The sequence below is a fragment of the Amphiura filiformis genome, chromosome 5, assembly GCF_039555335.1.
Source record: "Amphiura filiformis chromosome 5, Afil_fr2py, whole genome shotgun sequence".
Lineage (NCBI taxonomy): Eukaryota > Metazoa > Echinodermata > Ophiuroidea > Amphilepidida > Amphiuridae > Amphiura > Amphiura filiformis.
In genome coordinates, this window is record NC_092632.1 from 866,955 (window position 1) to 886,767 (window position 19,813).

The window sequence follows — 19,813 nt, forward strand, 5'->3', positions numbered from 1 at the left end:
CCATGTGTTGAGAATGGTAGTGATTCTGATTTAGCCATATGCTGTCTACTAAAGATAGCACTAATTCAGATTTAGCCATGTGCTATCTACTGAAGATAGCACAAATACTAGGTTTGAGCAAAATTGAAATGAGAATGTCCAATTTAAATCTTCTTTCTATTCAGGCAATATGATAAATCACAGTTTGCAAAAAGAAAAGTCAGCCTCTAGTAAGTGTTTGTTTGTTCATTTACCAAGGTTGATCTATAAGGGACACACACTTGCGCCCATGTAAAATCCATGGTCCAGACCTATGCAAAATATACACACCAGGCTAGCTAATTTGCTAAAACATGCTGGCTCAGTAAAAGAAAGAAAAAATAGCAAGAAATAGAACTAACCAAGCTGTGTCACATAAAATATTACATTTGAAATAAAGAAAATAGAGTAAAATGAAGGATAATACTTAGCATATATCTGGTTAGCCAAGATATTGAAATTGAGATTAGGGCCATGATTGAAATTTGATAAATGTTATTGCAAGATTTGACTAAATGAATGGTTTAAATCCAGAGTGAGCTATTGTAATGAATCATCATCTTATTTATTGAATTTAGAAAAGCACATTGTTTTTGAATATGATATGTTTAATGTACATCTATCATGTCTTCTTATAATATCTCCTGATAAGACATTAACAGGTGCTAGCATTAGGGATAATTGTTTAGAGTTTATATAATTGATACAAGTGCATTAAAACCGATGATATGATACTATTTTATGGAATTAGATACTAGAAACAATATCTGTAAGGTATGGATTACAAACATCTGATTGTCTTGCTGAATGATGGACTTAGTATAGAGAAGATGTCTTACTCTTCCCAGAATTCTTTGCAATATGATATGTCACCTTATTTTATCAAATGACACTCCATTACATTTGTACAGGTTCCCTTTGTTTTCATTTTGTGAATAAAGTTAAGTTTGTTTGGCTTATATAAGGCGAAAAAATAAGACTCATAACACTGTGTATTGAATGGCATGAATGCAGTTGGGCACAGTGCTTATGCTAGTTGTGCGTTGCGTAATGTGTGACTTGTGCATGTGCACATTTATGTGAATTTACACGAGCGTGAGTTGGGACTTTGTTAACGCACGCAGTAACAAAATCCGAATAATTTTCACCTATTATTTTTTTAGAATCAAGAAATAATCATACTTTGCAAGATCTGGACGTGTTTTGTTCGTCAAGGTACATTTCATCACTATCAACCCATGTTGCACTAGATAGCAAATCAGACAATTGAAATGAGAGATGCATTATGGGAAGTATAAGATATATTCTCTGGGTGAGCCATATTATTATAGGTTTTGGATCGGGTTGTACAGGGTGTCCCTAAAAGAACTGTATCATCGGAAACTATCATTTTAGGTGTTTTAATGCCCAAACCAAACCAAACTAAATAGGTGATGTTGTTGAGAAATCAGAATTTTTCCATTTATACTCCATGTTTTAATTATAACAATTGATCACACCTCATTTTAAATCAACAGTCACATAGAAATTATATTGAACGCATGACATCGATGCCTCATGCTCAGTTCTTTGTACTCTAGATACAGATCATTGATTGATATTTGAATCCATGGAATGAATTGAAAACAAGGTCTTTTCATAAAATGACACGGTAAATTTTAAAAATTAAAAGAAGTATATAAAAGCTGTTTCTTTGTGTAAATGCATGAAGTATTCAGTCATGTTTGATCAAAGTTACCCAAAATTAAATTACCCAAAAAGTGTCTGATGATACAGTTTTTTCAGGGACACCCTGTATCAGAACATAAGGTAATGTTCCAACAGCTAGTTTAAGTAGGCTAATCTATGTGCATCAAGTGTAGCTAATATAATATAGATTCAATGGGCTATTCCAGTTGAAATCCATAACCCCACTTTGGAAGACATGGTCTTAATCTCCTTCACAGGGAGTGTGAATTTTAAATGGGTTTACCTAAATTGGGGACTCCCATTTGAAAAGATACTCCCTGCTTGAGAGATTAAGATCATGTCTTCTATAGGGGTGTAGAGATTTCTAGTGGAATAGCCCAATATGCTGAATATGACATAATGAGATAAGAAGCTTTGGTCTCGAGGGGATAACACTTTCTCTTAGCTCCATGAGACATATGAAGTATGGGAAATGTCATCAGTGGATGGGATGTGTGCAATAATTTATGGGGAGTTGATAAACAATAGTTAGCTGTACAAACAATATTTTTATTACTGGATTAACACTGTATTTTAATTAATTTTATAAACTGGGGAGAGTGTGACACAGTGGTTAGAATTTTCACTTCTGGTATGTGATGTTCGTCTTGGAGTTTGATTCCCAGCGGTGGAAAATTTGCTGAGATATATTGACCTGTAAATATAATGTCTGAATTTAAATGGCAACATCTGTAGATTAAGATTTTCATTCTCCCCATGGTGCATTATGAACCATGAGATAGTTCTGTCCTTTGGAGGGGATGTTAAACCATCAGTCCATGTGAATCTCCTGACTGTTCCCAACCCATCCCGGTGTTCAAATGGACCACAAGGAAATCAGCTTCATAAGAGGCTTTCTTAAGTTATCCAGGGTTGTCAAACCTGAACATACCAACTTCATTTAAGAATTCCGGCAAGCATTATTATTACCCCTTACACTACAAGGTTCTTATTGCGGCCACCTGCATAGGTACACCGTTGCCAAGGTACCTCAGTACCTGACTGGTGCACACAAAGTACCTACATAGTACCAATGCTGGTACTGGACAGAACCTACAAGCAAAGGTACTGCACTGCTACCTGAGCAGGTGGCCCCAATAGGAATCTTTTAGTGTACCACACACCTGTAACCATAGGTACCTATGCTATAACTCACAGTGATGTTGAACACACAATGTGTCTCTTACATGCATAGTGAATTCAGGATGACCACTATTTTAAACTTATTGCTTATCTTTAAATTACATTGCTTCACAGAAGACCCATTTGATTGACATATATTGTACAATAATAATCTTGTATGTAATCTTGTAGATGTATCTCAATTTATGTATCAATGTATCATTTTGTAACTTATATTTTATGATGGTCTGATTGGAAAGCAGTGCTTGTCACTGAAGTAATGTTACCTCAATAAAGCTAGCTTAAAACTAAAAACAATTTAGTGTTATATATTCTTCAGTATATCATATAGATGTTTAGCCTTACCTTACCATTGTAGTGATCCAAAGTGTACAAAAAATTGCAACTTGAATGCTAAAATGAGGACAATTGTTGCCAAAAACTGGGTCAAAGCAATACAAAATCAATATAATACTGAAAATCAGTAAATAATTTTCTCTCTACTGATTTGATAGTAAATTTGTGGCATATGTTACCATAAATCTTGACTCAAAAAGTAAGAAAAAAAAGGAAACAAACACAATTTTGTGTTTAGGCTACCTACTGGAAACAATTTTGTTAGCCTGTCATTAATATTTTGGTTTCTATCACAAATTTGAACTAAATAACAAGAACTGTAAAAGAGCCAGCCGGGCTTATGCCGATAAAAAGATGCTCATTTGACATTAAAAAAATGCCAAAAATAACCCTATATGTATACAGACCTTCTATTTTGTTTGTTTAAGCAGGGACAGTATTAATAATGTGGTCTAAGGCTAACAATATTAAACATTTAAATGTCTGGGAGCCGTTTAAACGTTTAGAAAATTTGCTAAATGTGTAAATGTTTAAAAGAATAAATCTTTAAAAAATATTTTTTTGGCCAAAAAAACGCCACCAATTAATGCAGGTCCAAAACATGTCAAAAGTGGTTGATAACAAAGGCTGGAACTTTTTAAAACCATTTGAAATCATTATAGAAAAGTGGACACAACAATCAATGCATAATGAATAATAATAATAAACTGTAGCAATAATTTATTTGAGTTATGAATAAAGCCACCAGCATAAAATTGTTAGATTTGCATTTACGGTAAATGCTATTGGGCCATATGGATAAGGAACACACATAACATGGTAATTTGATTTTCCAAGTGAAGTTCTTTTGCAGTCCTTTGTGTAAATACAAATCAATATTTGCTACAATTAAAAGATGGCTGCACAATCTGCCACCACATTAAGCATATTTGTGGTTCAAATTTGTAGACTTTGAACAGATCTTACTTTTAGACCAATATATCTTCATAGTATACATAATGTTGATAGTTATAAAATAACTCCCTTGGGTTCAGAAGCACTTACGTAATTGGGCTTTAAGGATTTTAACTGAACCAAACATCGCAAACTCATCTTGTGCTTGTCTGGTGAACACCAGTATATTACTTAATTTCACAAGCATTTTATTGATGTAGATTTCCCAGTGCTTTACTTCTCATATTAAGTTGGCAGCCATTTTGTTCCAAGGGATTGCAAGGTAGACGGATTTGTGGAAATGTATTCACAACTCAACAATATCCTCTTCATCATTTGTGAAACACAATTATCACAAAATTATTCTGCGTCATTTGGCGTCACTGATATCTCAGATAAAAAAAAAAATATCTTTGTGGTCATTATGATCACCTTAATTTTCTAAATCACCCTAACTTTGCTATAAGGTCATGATTCTTGAATATCTACCTTATTGTCTTGTGCTGCCTGTATATAATAAGAGTGAACTTAGCCAAAATTAAAGCTAAATATTTAAGTTGTATTTTAATGATGATTGTTAAGTGTTAATAAGTCTGTGATAGTTACAACATTTTATGCTGAAAGGCAGTCTGTGTTTAGAAATGACAAAGGTCAAATGAAGATGAAACTAGTGATTTGTTTTCTTGTTCAATAAAATAAGTGCATTTTGGTTGACTGCATCGCAATAATGAACCAACATGGCACATGATTAGTTAGTAAGTACAAGGGGCTATTCCAGTTGAAAACCCCCTATGATGTTAAACTCCTACACATGGAGTGGGAATTTCAAATGGATTTACCTGAATGGGTGACTCCAATTGAAATCTACACCCCTGTGTGGGAGATTAAGGCCATGTCTTTCATAGGGGGTGTATGGATTTCAACTGAAATAGCCCAAGTACATGTTACTCCAGGTTGAATGCATTGCCTATGATATCCTGCAGATGTTCTAAATAAAATTACACAACCTTGTACAAGCTGTACAAATGTATGCTTACTGGTCATACATCCATTGATTTATCATTTTCCGATCCCATCCACAGTCACACACACATACTTGGGAAATAAAGGTTTTTAACCTTGACTACATTCTGTCAATCTGCATGCTTTATGCCATTAAAAGATGTCTCTCTCTCTCTCTCTGGGTCAGATAGCACAGGATTGTGCTGCAGTGGTCTTCACAAGAGCATGTCATCTACTTTTATCAAAAGCCAAACGTGTTGCACCATACATTTAGTGTGCTGAAACACATTGTTTAAAGGAAGGAAGGTTTTATTTCAAACTCTAATGGTGACCCGCAGGTCAAATTGCAAGAATTGTACATTAAACACAACTAAACAGACACAATGCAATTTGCAGGCAGCAGCTTAATCAGCGCCAATATTGCAACATTGAAACAAACAGCTATACAAACATCCAATTCAACCGAACCCCATCCCCCAGTAGGCAATGAGGATAAAGTGCCTTGCCCAAGGACACAACACGTTGGCACGAGCGGGGCTCGAACTCGCAACCTATGGATTATGAGTCGGGCGCCTTATCCACTCGGCCACATATGCTCCCACTTGTTTGTCCAAGATGTTGATGTTGGTGGACATCCCCTTCCATGATGGCCTTTCACATTTCCCTGAAGAATTTGCTTCTCCTTCTTGTCATTCGTTGTCATTGCCCAGGATCCGCACACGTATGTAGCAATTGAGAAGACTGTTGCACAAAGTAACTGTACCTGGAGGTTGATTGATAAACCATGACTCTTCCAGATCTTTGACATACTCTGAGTTGTTGGCCTTGCCATAGCTAATCTTCTTTTGATATCAGATGTGCTATCACCTTTGTTGTCTATATCATTGAACCCAGATATTCAAATTGTTTAAACTCCTCGATCTTTTGACCATCTATCAAAAGTCCTCTTCAGTTCCATTTCTATTAATAACCATTGTTGAAAGTCTACTAGCTGTACAAATATATGATAAAGCTTACTGTCCATCTGATTTATAACTTTCTGATCCCATCCACACAAACTTGGGAACTACAGGTTTTGACCTTAACAAGATGTACTATAAAAAATAATATTTATAACAGTAGCCTTTTGATCCTTTTTTCCATTGATGAGTTGACTGACACATAATATTTTATTCAGAAGACATAACTCTGGGAGAAATCAACCATCATCTAAAGAATTCATATAAGTGTGTTATAACATTCAATTCAAATTAAAAACATGTTTATTTAAAAAGGCAATACAATAACTTTAGATTGGGTCAAAATCTAAAAAGATTAACAATCCTTCAAGATTTTATATCCCATACATAGTGGTGATAGGAGTGATAAATTTTGATGGAAATGGTATGAATTAGAAACAAAATGCAGGAAATATTAGCCTCAACTGCATATTTACTGGAGAAAATTATCCTTCAGGGTGTTCTAGGATATGGAAATAGTGCATTAGTGGCATAGTTATAGTTAATTACAATAATTTGATTTTAAAACTTGAGAAAAATATTTAGGAATGCAAATTAGCTTCAATTGCATATTTATTGCAAAAAATGTGTCCTTGAAGTAGTTCCAGAATATAAAAAGAGCACGCTAGCGGCAAAGTTGTAGTTATATTTACAACTTGTGTGAGTAAAAGTTGAGAAATGTATTGGGAATACATATTGGTGAAGAAACACCATTATTCAAGGACAAAACATGAGTGAGTTGTGAGTAAGTGACATTTGCATCAGGTTCCAGCAAACAGGATACAGCCTCTTTAATTGGTATCTACAGGTACTCAGTTAAGTTGTATACAGCCTCTTTAATTGGTATCTACAGGTAGGCCTACTTAGTTGCATTTCATTATAAACATTCAATTTTGGCAATGTCAGCATTCAAATAGAATCAGGTGTTGTGGACATTGATATTCAGATTTGGCCAAATCTATGACAGGTTGCAAGCTTCTATCAGTTTTATTCTGATCTTTTAGGAATTTATTGGCTGTGATAACTTTTACTAAATTGTTATGCAGTTTGCAACCAAATATAGTGCTTACAGTGTACAATTTATCAAAGAAGAAATGTAGAAATTGTACACGGTCAACATCTGACTCAGATTGGTTTATTGTATATCGTTGCATCAAGTCGGATTTACATGTACACACACCCCGACTGGTACCATGGAATGGCTGTCTGACAAGACAAGGTCATTGCAGGTGTGAGAATTGACTCACCCAGAAATATACAAACTTATGTTTGGCCTTCTAATATATTTGCAGCTTGTGACAACCAATGAATGCTATAAATGTGTTAACAAATTACACTTGCCACTCTACTCCTCACAGGAAACCTTTCTTAGCATGGCTGACTCAGGGCCGTAGCATACACCTGTAGCCAGGATTGTTTTTTTTTGGTAGGGTGCAGATTTTCCAAATGCAGACCTTTTCAAGAGAAATCTTCATTCTGGCCATTACTTTTACAATGAATAATTTACCTCTCATCTGCACCATATTCGCTGGCGAAGTGATTTAACTCTCTTCACGCGGGTGTCGACTGCAGACGACATGTTTCAAAAAAATTTCAAAATTCAAATATTTCAGAAATGTAAATTTTCATGCCCATATTTGGAATCAGCATGAAAAATGCATTAAAATGAGTACAAACAAGCCTAGTATTGATTCAGTAGTTCTTAAGATAGTTCTTGATATTTTGAGAAAATATTTCAAAACTTGAACTTTTTACATTGAAGCGCATGGCTAGCACGCAGAGCATTAATAATCGGATTAATTACCATAGCAATAGGGTAAAACAATTTTGAATATATCGCGCTGCACTACAAGCAGGTTGCACTCATCACCTGTGTATGTCTGCAATCATAGATTAAATACAATACCGCTCTTTTCAAAGATAATAATCTTACAGGTGCGAGTGTTTCAGCATGATATGGTTCAATGCAGAGGTACCGCGTGAATGTACTAGCGAAGTGCGATATATTCAAAAAATGTTTTACCCAACTGCTATTGTAGTTAATCCGAATATTACATGACTTTGGCGATGAAATGGAACTGCACACATCAGCAACATCTTTAACAAGTGATGAATAAATAATAAAATCATTTATGATCTGTGTATGCAATTTTGCCTGCATGATTTATGTAGCAGAAAATGACAAAATGTACAATATTCATAGTACAATTCCATTATGCAATTAGTATTTCTCAGTAGATGACATTTCAATATTGTCTGCCAATAAGCTGCTTCTCTTGTATCATTTGGCCACCCACACACCTTATTAGAAATAGAAAATCAGAATATAATATACTTTTTTACAACTAGGCACATACATTACTCCTTACAAAAATCATGTCTATGTTTGCTGTGTGCTATACTTCGTTGTAATTTACAACCATTTTCATTTTATTCTCTCTCTTTAAAATGCTTTAAAAATAATCATAATTTTATCATTTTGATTTCAGCACATACTGGCATTTTAGTGTTAATTTCATAATTTGGTTAGTGCCTCTTATATATAACCGTTTTATCCATTCCACAATTTGCCAGTGTTCAATAAGGCATTATACAATTTCTAGCCTAACAGACCCATGTCTTAAATGTGGACAGGATTTCTTGTGCCAGTAATTCCTTATAATAACATATTTTCTTGTGTGTCTCTGTTTTTCTCTATGCAGGAAGGTCAAGTACTGGAGCTGTGTCAAGTAAATGATGTCCGCAAAGGTATAGCACCCAGGGTAGGTAGCTCTTTCTATATTCATCGTCTTCACTCACAAAATCCTCGCTAGTTTGCTCGCTAGCTGCATCAACAACGAATGCACAGAATAACTTAACCTTCAGTGTTTCTAGATTTAGAATTTGTGCAGCTTAGACATGGTACTGATCATGTTACAAAGGGACTTTTTTCTGCTCGGTTTGCCAAATTTGATTCTATTTATAGGTGTGTGTGGGTTTATTTCAAGGAAATTTTAATGTGCTAAAGAAGTGTACATAAATATAATATATATACATAGATATATATATATAGAGAGAGAGGTCTAAGATAGGTGAAGCTTCCTTACATGTTGTTAAGTGTTGTTAACTTTGATTTAAACATTCAATATTTATAGTTCTATTTGTAGCGGTTCACCCTTGCTACATGCAGAGAAGCAGTTATGTGGATGCAGTTTATTTTGATGAAAATTCTTGTTGCTAGCTGTATGTTAAATACTGCATAATGGTCTATTTTTGTGAGGTTAAATTTTTGTGATGTTATCTTTTCCGAACAATTTTGTGGCTTCTTTTATTCACTGTTTTATAAAACAACTGTATATTGAAGCCTATGGGTTAACAATATTGTTTTTGGGTTTTCAATGTGTAATTGACTATTTAACAGCTCGTCAACTAAACCCCCGCAAATATTTCCTATTATACAGTAGTAGCTGTCAGTGTAAGGGGATGCTGATTTGAGCAAATTGGAAATTTTAATCTGAGTAGTTGGTAAATATTGTATGAAAACACAATCATTATAAAGAGCATTAGTGATCAGGATAGGATTTTTTGTGTCATTTTTCACATTCAAGTTTGCAATATTAATCTAAATGATATGTGAAATACAGTGATGGCAAATTATACTGCCACATGTATCTTGCTTAGTACTCATAAATAACATGTGTGTTTTTGTTAGGTTTGATCACTGAAGGAAGCATTTTTAAATGGGATATTTCATCCAAGCATAAAATGTGGGTCTTGCCTTTATATCACCCATTGATAATTATAAATAATACTTAAGGTAACGGATAGCAATGTTTGTACAATATTTTTTCTGGGACATGAGAGCACACCAGACAAATCAAATGGCATTCTGAATACAAGGAATGCCCCGATTATATCAAATAATTAGGATTTTTTGAAATCTGTGGTATTATAATACACATTTTATGGCAAATTATTAAAAATGGATATTTTTAATATTTAACATTCCTCGAAGTAAGTTTTATAAATCTAATGATATGTACTTTGTGTGTAGCTTGAAGGAAAAGCCATCCATCATTTGAAAATATTGACCTTCCATATTGATGATAGACATTTCCCCCCAAAAGACCTAAAAATATCAATTTTTGATAATTTGCTATAAAATTTGTATTATATCGCAAATTTTAAAAAAATTCCAAATTAATTGATATCAGAAGGACATTCCTCGTATTCAGAATGCAATTTGGTGTGTCTGTGCTCTCATGTCCCACAAAAAAACTGTGCTATCCGATTCCTTAATGACTGCAAGGAAATGGAAGATCAGGAATTATTATTAAAAATTACAATATTTTTGCCTTTTAAGCATATGAATTTGTGTAAGTACAGATTGTTAGTTCCATAGATAGACTATAAAACACTATTTCAGCTGGAATAGCCCATTGTTCCTACATGTCACTGCTTTCATATTCGACTCAAATGGTGACAATAATGAATTGCACAAATATAAGATGGCAAAAACAACAGAAGACATCAGACAATTTATCACTTCAGTGGCTATTATCATGCAAGTACATAGTCTTGTGAGGTTTCCATCTCTTAAAAGAGTATTTTTATCACTAGTTTATGAATTTATTGACTCAAATTTCCCACATTTTGACATTAGATTGGATAAATCGGATCAGGTCACAGATGGTGATACTAGACAGGATGATGAGAAGTAATATGATCCAAATCAAAGAGATTATACCCAAAGAGTACCAACTCAAATTGCACCTTGTACAACGCTGTGGTAAATCCACCATTTTGGTTTGATGCTTATGGAGGGCAAATAGTGCACCTCCGTCGTTTTAGGAGCAAACAACCGAAATTAAACAATAATTTGCATATGTAAGCTTTAGAGTTTAACAGGTTTGCGCACATAGTGCCCAACTGCATTTTATGGCACAGCGTGTTACACGCAGAACGCAAACAACAACACACTTTAATCCAAATTTTCTGGGCGCTTAATGAAATTTCAGAGGTACCTATTTGCCCTCCATGAGCGATTACAAACATGGCTGAGTCGGTGCTCTTTGATTATACCTCATTGATCCAAACTCAAGTTACTCTGCAATAATAATATCATTACAAGTATGTAATACACACATAACATAGCATAACATTAATTGCCAAAGATTCATTTAGATCAGGATGCTCTATGATACCAAACGTCAAAAACAGGTGAAAAAGTAATCTGGCAAAACATGAAAGGAAACCAAATACCTATTTTATAACAGATGGGTTTTAAGACATTTCTTCTTCATTAATTGAGCCACAGACACACCCACATACTGACCCACAAATATTACAAAACATTACACTCTACAAAACAGCAATAAATAAAGTGTTGACAGGAAAAGATGTGTGCATCCATTGTGGTAATTGTATTACTTGTCTCATTAGATTGCACCCGCCACACTACACACAATTATGTAATTAACTAGTAATATAGCAATTTCACAATTTTACAAATTTCTTAATTGTAAAATGCCAGAGTATAATGAATGCTGGAGACACAATTAAGTTTGCCAGGTATTGCATATATATGTGCATTATTATGTAGAGATACCGTTGCTTGTAGGGCGCCTTCGGGCGATGTAAAAAGCCCATTCTTTGTTGCCGCCACTTATTAGGTAATTATGAAGTTACAGCAGAAAGGTTCATAGCATACCTAGACATTAGGGCATGTGGCTTTGTAACAAATGCTAACCTTTTTACACACTGATACAAAAGATGGCCTTGTGTTTGCATTTGAATTCATCTATCGATTCCTTGCGATATGTCCCATATTTACGTTACCCGATGCATTTCCATAATTATGCCTTTGTAATGATGCATACAGTCATAATAGCATCATGGGGTTGTGGGATATCGAGGTTAAAGGTCACATGCATTTTTGTATTATTTATTTTTATCCCTGCAAGGTATAGACAGGTAGAGTATTATAATCAACAATATTTCTTCATTTCTGAAACGTAGGTTAGAAATCAGGATCAATGGATTTGATATAAAATTTCATTTTATCCGTCTGAATTTTACTCAAAAATGTTTTTCCGAAGAGAGGCCCATGAGTAAAGAACAGTTTTTTGGAAATGCTTTTAAGAGCACCGTATTTTATGTGCTTGCCCTACATTACAACCAAGTGTAATGGGTAACACAGCCTTAATTCCATATCAGGCGAGTCATCCCTATATTCATCATAGACAACTACAGCAATTAAAGCCTCCCATTTCAACTCATTTTACAGTTCATTTCTCTCAAACCAATAACACCTACAAATTCTCCATGTTGATTAAAAATATGGCTATTAGCATTCAACGGATAATGATTTTATGCAGCAATATGGTTATTTCAACTGACTCAGCCAGATTCAATTTTCCCAGATGACTCTCAATAAATCACTGTACACAAGTAACTACTACTCAGTTTTATAAGATGCCATTGTTAGTAAGTCAATCTTAAAAACAAAAATCTGAAATATTCATTAAGTACACCTCATTTATGATAATTGGACAAAAAATGACAGAAATTTAGGGGCAGAATCTAAATCAAAAGTTGCACTTGATGAGATTGTCATTGGGATATCCGGATATACAAGATACTAGCTTATACTTGGTTAACATGCTATCTACTGAAGATAGCACATATACCTTTCTACCTTGGTCTGCTGCAGTCCAACAATCTTAACTAAAATAGCAGACTTGGTTATTATAACATGCTATCTACTGAAGATAGCACATATACCTTTCTACCTTGGTCTGCTGCAGTCCAACAATCTTGACTAACATAGTATAGGCCTACATGGTTATTATAACATGTTATTTACTGAAGATAGCACATACTCTACTACCTTGGTCTGCTGCAGTCCAACAATTTAAACTAAAATAGCATACTTGGTTATTATAACATGCTATCTACTGAAGATAGCACATATACCTTTCTACCTTGGTCTGCTGCAGTCCAACAATCTTAACTAAGATAGCGTACTTGGTTATTATAACATGCTATCTACTGAAGATAGCACATACTCTACTACCTTGGTCTGCTGCAGTCCAACAATCTTAACTAAGATAGCGTACTTGGTTATTATAACATACTATCTACTGAAGATAGCACATATACCTTTCTACCTTTGTCTGCTGCAGTCCAACAATCTTGACTAAAATAACATACTTGGTTATTATAACATGCTATTCTACTGAAGATAGCACATATACCTTTCTACCTTGGTCTGCTGCAGTCCAACAATCTTAACTAAGATAGCGTACTTGGTTATTATAACATGCTATCTACTGAAGATAGCACATACTCTACTACCTTGGTCTGCTGCAGTCCAACAATCTTAACTAAGATAGCGTACTTGGTTATTATAACATGCTATCTATTGAAGATAGCACATATACCCTACTACCTTGGTCTGCTGCAGTCCAACAATCTGAACTAAGATAGCGTACTTGGTTATTATAACATACTATCTACTGAAGATAGCACATATACCTTTCTACCTTTGTCTGCTGCAGTCCAACAATCTTGACTAAAATAACATACTTGGTTTTTATAACATGCTATCTACTGAAGATAGCACATATACCCTATTACCTTGGTCTGCTGCAGTCCAATAATCTTGACTAAAATAGCATACTTGGTTATTATAACATGCTATCTACTGAAGATAGCACATACTCTACTACCTTGGTTTGCTGCAGTCCAACAATCTTAACTAAGATAGAGTACTCGGTTATTATAACATGCTATCTACTGAAGATAGCACATACTCTACTACCTTGGTCTGCTGCAGTCCAACAATCTTAACTAAGATAGCGTACTTGGTTATTATAACATGCTATCTACTGAAGATAGCACATACTCTACTACCTTGGTTTGCTGCAGTCCAACAATCTTTACTAAGATAGCGTACTTGGTTATTATAACATGCTATCTACTGAAGATAGCACATATACCTTTCTACCTTGGTCTGCTGCAGTCCAACAATCTTAACTAAGATAGTATACTTGGTTATTATAACATGCTATCTACTGAAGATAGCACATTCTCTACTACCTTGGTTTGCTGCAGTCCAACAATCTTTACTAAGATAGCGTACTTGGTTATTATAACATGCTATCTACTGAAGATAGCACATACTCTACTACCTTGGTTTGCTGCAGTCCAACAATCTTTACTAAGATAGCGTACTTGGTTATTATAACATGCTATCTACTGAAGATAGCACATACTCTACTACCTTGGTTTGCTGCAGTCCAACAATCTTGACTAAAATAGCATACTTGGTTATTATAACATGCTATCTACTGAAGATAGCACATACTCTACTACCTTGGTTTGCTGCAGTCCAACAATCTTTACTAAGATAGCGTACTTGGTTATTATAACATGCTATCTACTGAAGATAGCACATACTCTACTACCTTGGTTTGCTGCAGTCCAACAATCTTGACTAAAATAGCGTACTTGGTTATTATAACATGCTATCTACTGAAGATGGCACATACTCTACTACCTTGGTCTGCTGCAGTCCAACAATCTTAACTAAGATAGCGTACTTGGTTATTATAACATGCTATTTACTGAAGATAGCACATATACCTTTCTACCTTGGTTTGCTGCAGTCCAACAATCTTAACTAAGATAGCGTACTTGGTTATTATAACATGCTATCTACTGAAGATAGCACATACTCTACTACCTTGGTCTGCTGCAGTCCAACAATCTTGACTAAGATAGCGTACTTGGTTTTTATGACATGCTATCTACTGAAGATAGCACATACTCTACTACCTTGGTTTGCTGCAGTCCAACAATCTTGACTAAAATAGCAGACTTGGTTATTATAACATGCTATCTACTGAAGATAGCACATACTCTACTACCTTGGTTTGCTGCAGTCCAACAATCTTGACTAAAATAGCAGACTTGGTTATTATAACATGCTATCTACTGAAGATAGCACATACTCTACTACCTTGGTTTGCTGCAGTCCAACAATCTTAACTAAGATAGAGTACTTGGTTATTATAACATGCTATCTACTGAAGATAGCACATATACCTTTCTACCTTGGTCTGCTGCAGTCCAACAATCTTAACTAAGATAGCGTGCTTGGTTATTATAACATGCTATCTACTGAAGATAGCACATACTCTACTACCTTGGTCTGCTGCAATCCAACAATCTTGACTAAAATAGCGTACTTGGTTATTATAACATGCTATCTACTGAAGATAGCACATACTCTACTACCTTGGTTTGCTGCAATCCAACAATCTTGACTAAAATAGCGCACTTGGTTATTATAACATGCTATCTACTGAAGATGGCACATACTCTACTACCTTGGTCTGCTGCAGTCCAACAATCTTAACTAAGATAGCGTACTTGGTTATTATAACATGCTATCTACTGAAGATAGCACATACTCTACTACCTTGGTCTGCTGCAGTCCAACAATCTTGACTAAGATAGCGTACTTGGTTTTTATGACATGCTATCTACTGAAGATAGCACATACTCTACTACCTTGGTTTGCTGCAGTCCAACAATCTTGACTAAAATAGCAGACTTGGTTATTATAACATGCTATCTACTGAAGATAGCACATACTCTACTACCTTGGTTTGCTGCAGTCCAACAATCTTGACTAAAATAGCAGACTTGGTTATTATAACATGCTATCTACTGAAGATAGCACATACTCTACTACCTTGGTTTGCTGCAGTCCAACAATCTTAACTAAGATAGAGTACTTGGTTATTATAACATGCTATCTACTGAAGATAGCACATATACCTTTCTACCTTGGTCTGCTGCAGTCCAACAATCTTAACTAAGATAGCGTACTTGGTTATTATAACATGCTATCTACTGAAGATAGCACATACTCTACTACCTTGGTCTGCTGCAATCCAACAATCTTGACTAAAATAGCGTACTTGGTTATTATAACATGCTATCTACTGAAGATAGCACATACTCTACTACCTTGGTTTGCTGCAATCCAACAATCTTGACTAAAATAGCGTACTTGGTTATTATAACATGCTATCTACTGAAGATGGCACATACTCTACTACCTTGGTCTGCTGCAGTCCAACAATCTTAACTAAGATAGAGTGTACTTGGTTATTATAACATGCTATTTACTGAAGATAGCACATATACCTTTCTACCTTGGTTTGCTGCAGTCCAACAATCTTAACTAAGATAGCGTACTTGGTTATTATAACATGCTATCTACTGAAGATAGCACATACTCTACTACCTTGGTCTGCTGCAGTCCAACAATCTTGACTAAGATAGCGTACTTGGTTTTTATGACATGCTATCTACTGAAGATAGCACATACTCTACTACCTTGGTTTGCTGCAGTCCAACAATCTTGACTAAAATAGCAGACTTGGTTATTATAACATGCTATCTACTGAAGATAGCACATACTCTACTACCTTGGTTTGCTGCAGTCCAACAATCTTGACTAAAATAGCAGACTTGGTTATTATAACATGCTATCTACTGAAGATAGCACATACTCTACTACCTTGGTTTGCTGCAGTCCAACAATATTAACTAAGATAGAGTACTTGGTTATTATAACATGCTATCTACTGAAGATAGCACATATACCTTTCTACCTTGGTCTGCTGCAGTCCAACAATCTTAACTAAGATAGCGTACTTGGTTATTATAACATGCTATCTACTGAAGATAGCACATACTCTACTACCTTGGTCTGCTGCTGTCCAACAATCTTAACTAAAATAGCGTACTTGGTTATTATAACATGCTATCTACTGAAGATAGCACATACTCTACTACCTTGGTTTGCTGCAGTCCAACAATCTTAACTAAGATAGAGTACTTGGTTATTATAACATGCTATCTACTGAAGATAGCACATATACCTTTCTACCTTGGTCTGCTGCAGTCCAACAATCTTAACTAAGATAGCGCACTTGGTTATTATAACATGCTATCTACTGAAGATAGCACATACTCTACTACCTTGGTTTGCTGCAGTCCAACAATCTTAACTAAGATAGCGTACTTGGTTATTATAACATGCTATCTACTGAAGATAGCACATACTCTACTACCTTGGTCTGCTGCTGTCCAACAATCTTGACTAAGATAGCGTACTTGGTTATTATAACATGCTATCTACTGAAGATAGCACATACTCTACTACCTTGGTCTGCTGCAATCCAACAATCTTGACTAAAATAGCGTACTTGGTTATTATAACATGCTATCTACTGAAGATAGCACATACTCTACTACCTTGGTTTGCTGCAGTCCAACAATCTTAACTAAGATAGCGTACTTGGTTATTATAACATGCTATCTACTGAAGATAGCACATACTCTACTACCTTGGTCTGCTGCAGTCCAACAATCTTAACTAAGATAGCGTACTTGGTTATTATAACATGCTATCTACTGAAGATAGCACATACTCTACTACCTTGGTCTGCTGCAGTCCAACAATCTTGACTGAAATAGCGTACTTGGTTATTATAACATGCTATCTACTGAAGATAGCACATACTCTACTACCTTGGTCTGCTGCAGTCCAACAATCTTGACTAAAATAGCATACTTGGTTATTATAACATGCTATCTACTGAAGATAGCACATACTCTACTACCTTGGTCTGCTGCAGTCCAACAATCTTAACTAAGATAGCGTGCTTGGTTATTATAACATGCTATCTACTGAAGATAGCACATACTCTACTACCTTGGTCTGCTGCAGTCCAACAATCTTGACTAAAATAGCGTACTTGGTTATTATAACATGCTATCTACTGAAGATAGCACATACTCTACTACCTTGGTCTGCTGCAGTCCAACAATCTTGACTAAAATAGCGTACTTGGTTATTATAACATGCTATCTACTGAAGATAGCACATATACCTTTCTACCTTTGTCTGCTGCAGTCCAACAATCTTAACTAAGATAGCATACTTGGTTATTATAACATGCTATCTACTGAAGATAGCACATATACCTTTCTACCTTTGTCTGCTGCAGTCCAACAATCTTAACTAAGATAGCGTACTTGGTTATTATAACATGCTATCTACTGAAGATAGCACATACTCTACTACCTTGGTCTGCTGCAGTCCAACAATCTTAACTAAGATAGCGTACTTGGTTATTATAACATGCTATCTACTGAAGATAGCACATACTCTACTACCTTGGTCTGCTGCAGTCCAACAATCTTAACTAAGATAGCATACTTGGTTATTATAACATGCTATCTACTGAAGATAGCACATACTCTACTACCTTGGTCTGCTGCAGTCCAACAATCTTAACTAAGATAACATACTTGGTTATTATAACATGCTATCTACTGAAGATAGCACATACTCTACTACCTTGGTCTGCTGCAGTCCAACAATCTTAACTAAAAGTCCAACAATCTTAACTAAAATAGCAGACTTGGTTATTATAACATGCTATCTACTGAAGATAGCACATACTCTACTACCTTGGGTCTGCTGCAGTCCAACAATCTTGACTAAAATAGCGTACTTGGTTATTATAACATGCTATCTACTGAAGATAGCACATACTCTACTACCTTGGTCTGCTGCAGTCCAACAATCTTAACTATAGTGTACTTGGTTATTATAACATGCTATCTACTGAAGATAGCACATACTCTACTACCTTGGTCTGCTGCAGTCCAACAATCTTAACTAAGATAGAGTACTTGGTTATTATAACATGCTATCTACTGAAGATAGCACATATACCTTTCTACCTTGGTCTGCTGCAGTCCAACAATCTTAACTAAGATAGCGTACTTGGTTATTATAACATGCTATCTACTGAAGATAGCACATACTCTACTACCTTGGTCTGCTGCAGTCCAACAATCTTAACTAAAAGTCCAACAATCTTAACTAAAATAGCAGACTTGGTTATTATAACATGCTATCTACTGAAGATAGCACATACTCTACTACCTTGGGTCTGCTGCAGTCCAACAATCTTGACTAAAATAGCGTACTTGGTTATTATAACATGCTATCTACTGAAGATAGCACATACTCTACTACCTTGGTTTGCTGCAGTCCAACAATCTTAACTAAGATAGCGTACTTGGTTATTATAACATGCTATCTACTGAAGATAGCACATATACTCTACTACCTTGGTCTGCTGCAGTCCAACAATCTTAACTAAGATAGCATACTTGGTTATTATAACATGCTATCTACTGAATATAGCACATACTCTACTACCTTGGTTTGCTGCAGTCCAACAATCTTAACTAAGATAGCGTACTTGGTTATTATAACATGCTATCTACTGAAGATAGCACATACTCTACTACCTTGGTTTGCTGCAGTCCAACAATCTTAACTAAGATAGCATACTTGGTTATTATAACATGCTATCTACTGAATATAGCACATACTCTACTACTTTGGTCTGCTGCAGTCCAACAATCTTAACTAAAAGTCCAACAATCTTAACTAAAATAGCAGACTTGGTTATTATAACATGCTATCTACTGAAGATAGCACATACTCTACTACCTTGGGTCTGCTGCAGTCCAACAATCTTGACTAAAATAGCGGACTTGGTTATTATAACATGCTA

At 35.2% G+C, this 19,813-nt stretch overlaps 1 protein-coding gene across 3 annotated transcripts in view; it reads left to right on the forward strand.

Moving 5' to 3' along the window:
* LOC140152430 (1-phosphatidylinositol 4,5-bisphosphate phosphodiesterase beta-4-like) overlaps positions 1-19,813 on the forward strand; it is a 184,642-nt gene that overhangs the window by 55,412 nt on the left and 109,417 nt on the right. For all 3 annotated transcript variants that reach the window (XM_072174738.1, XM_072174739.1, XM_072174740.1), the window contains exon 4: positions 8,861-8,920. In XM_072174738.1, coding sequence (XP_072030839.1) covers positions 8,861-8,920 — 60 coding nt within the window. The remainder of the gene's footprint in view (positions 1-8,860; positions 8,921-19,813) is intronic.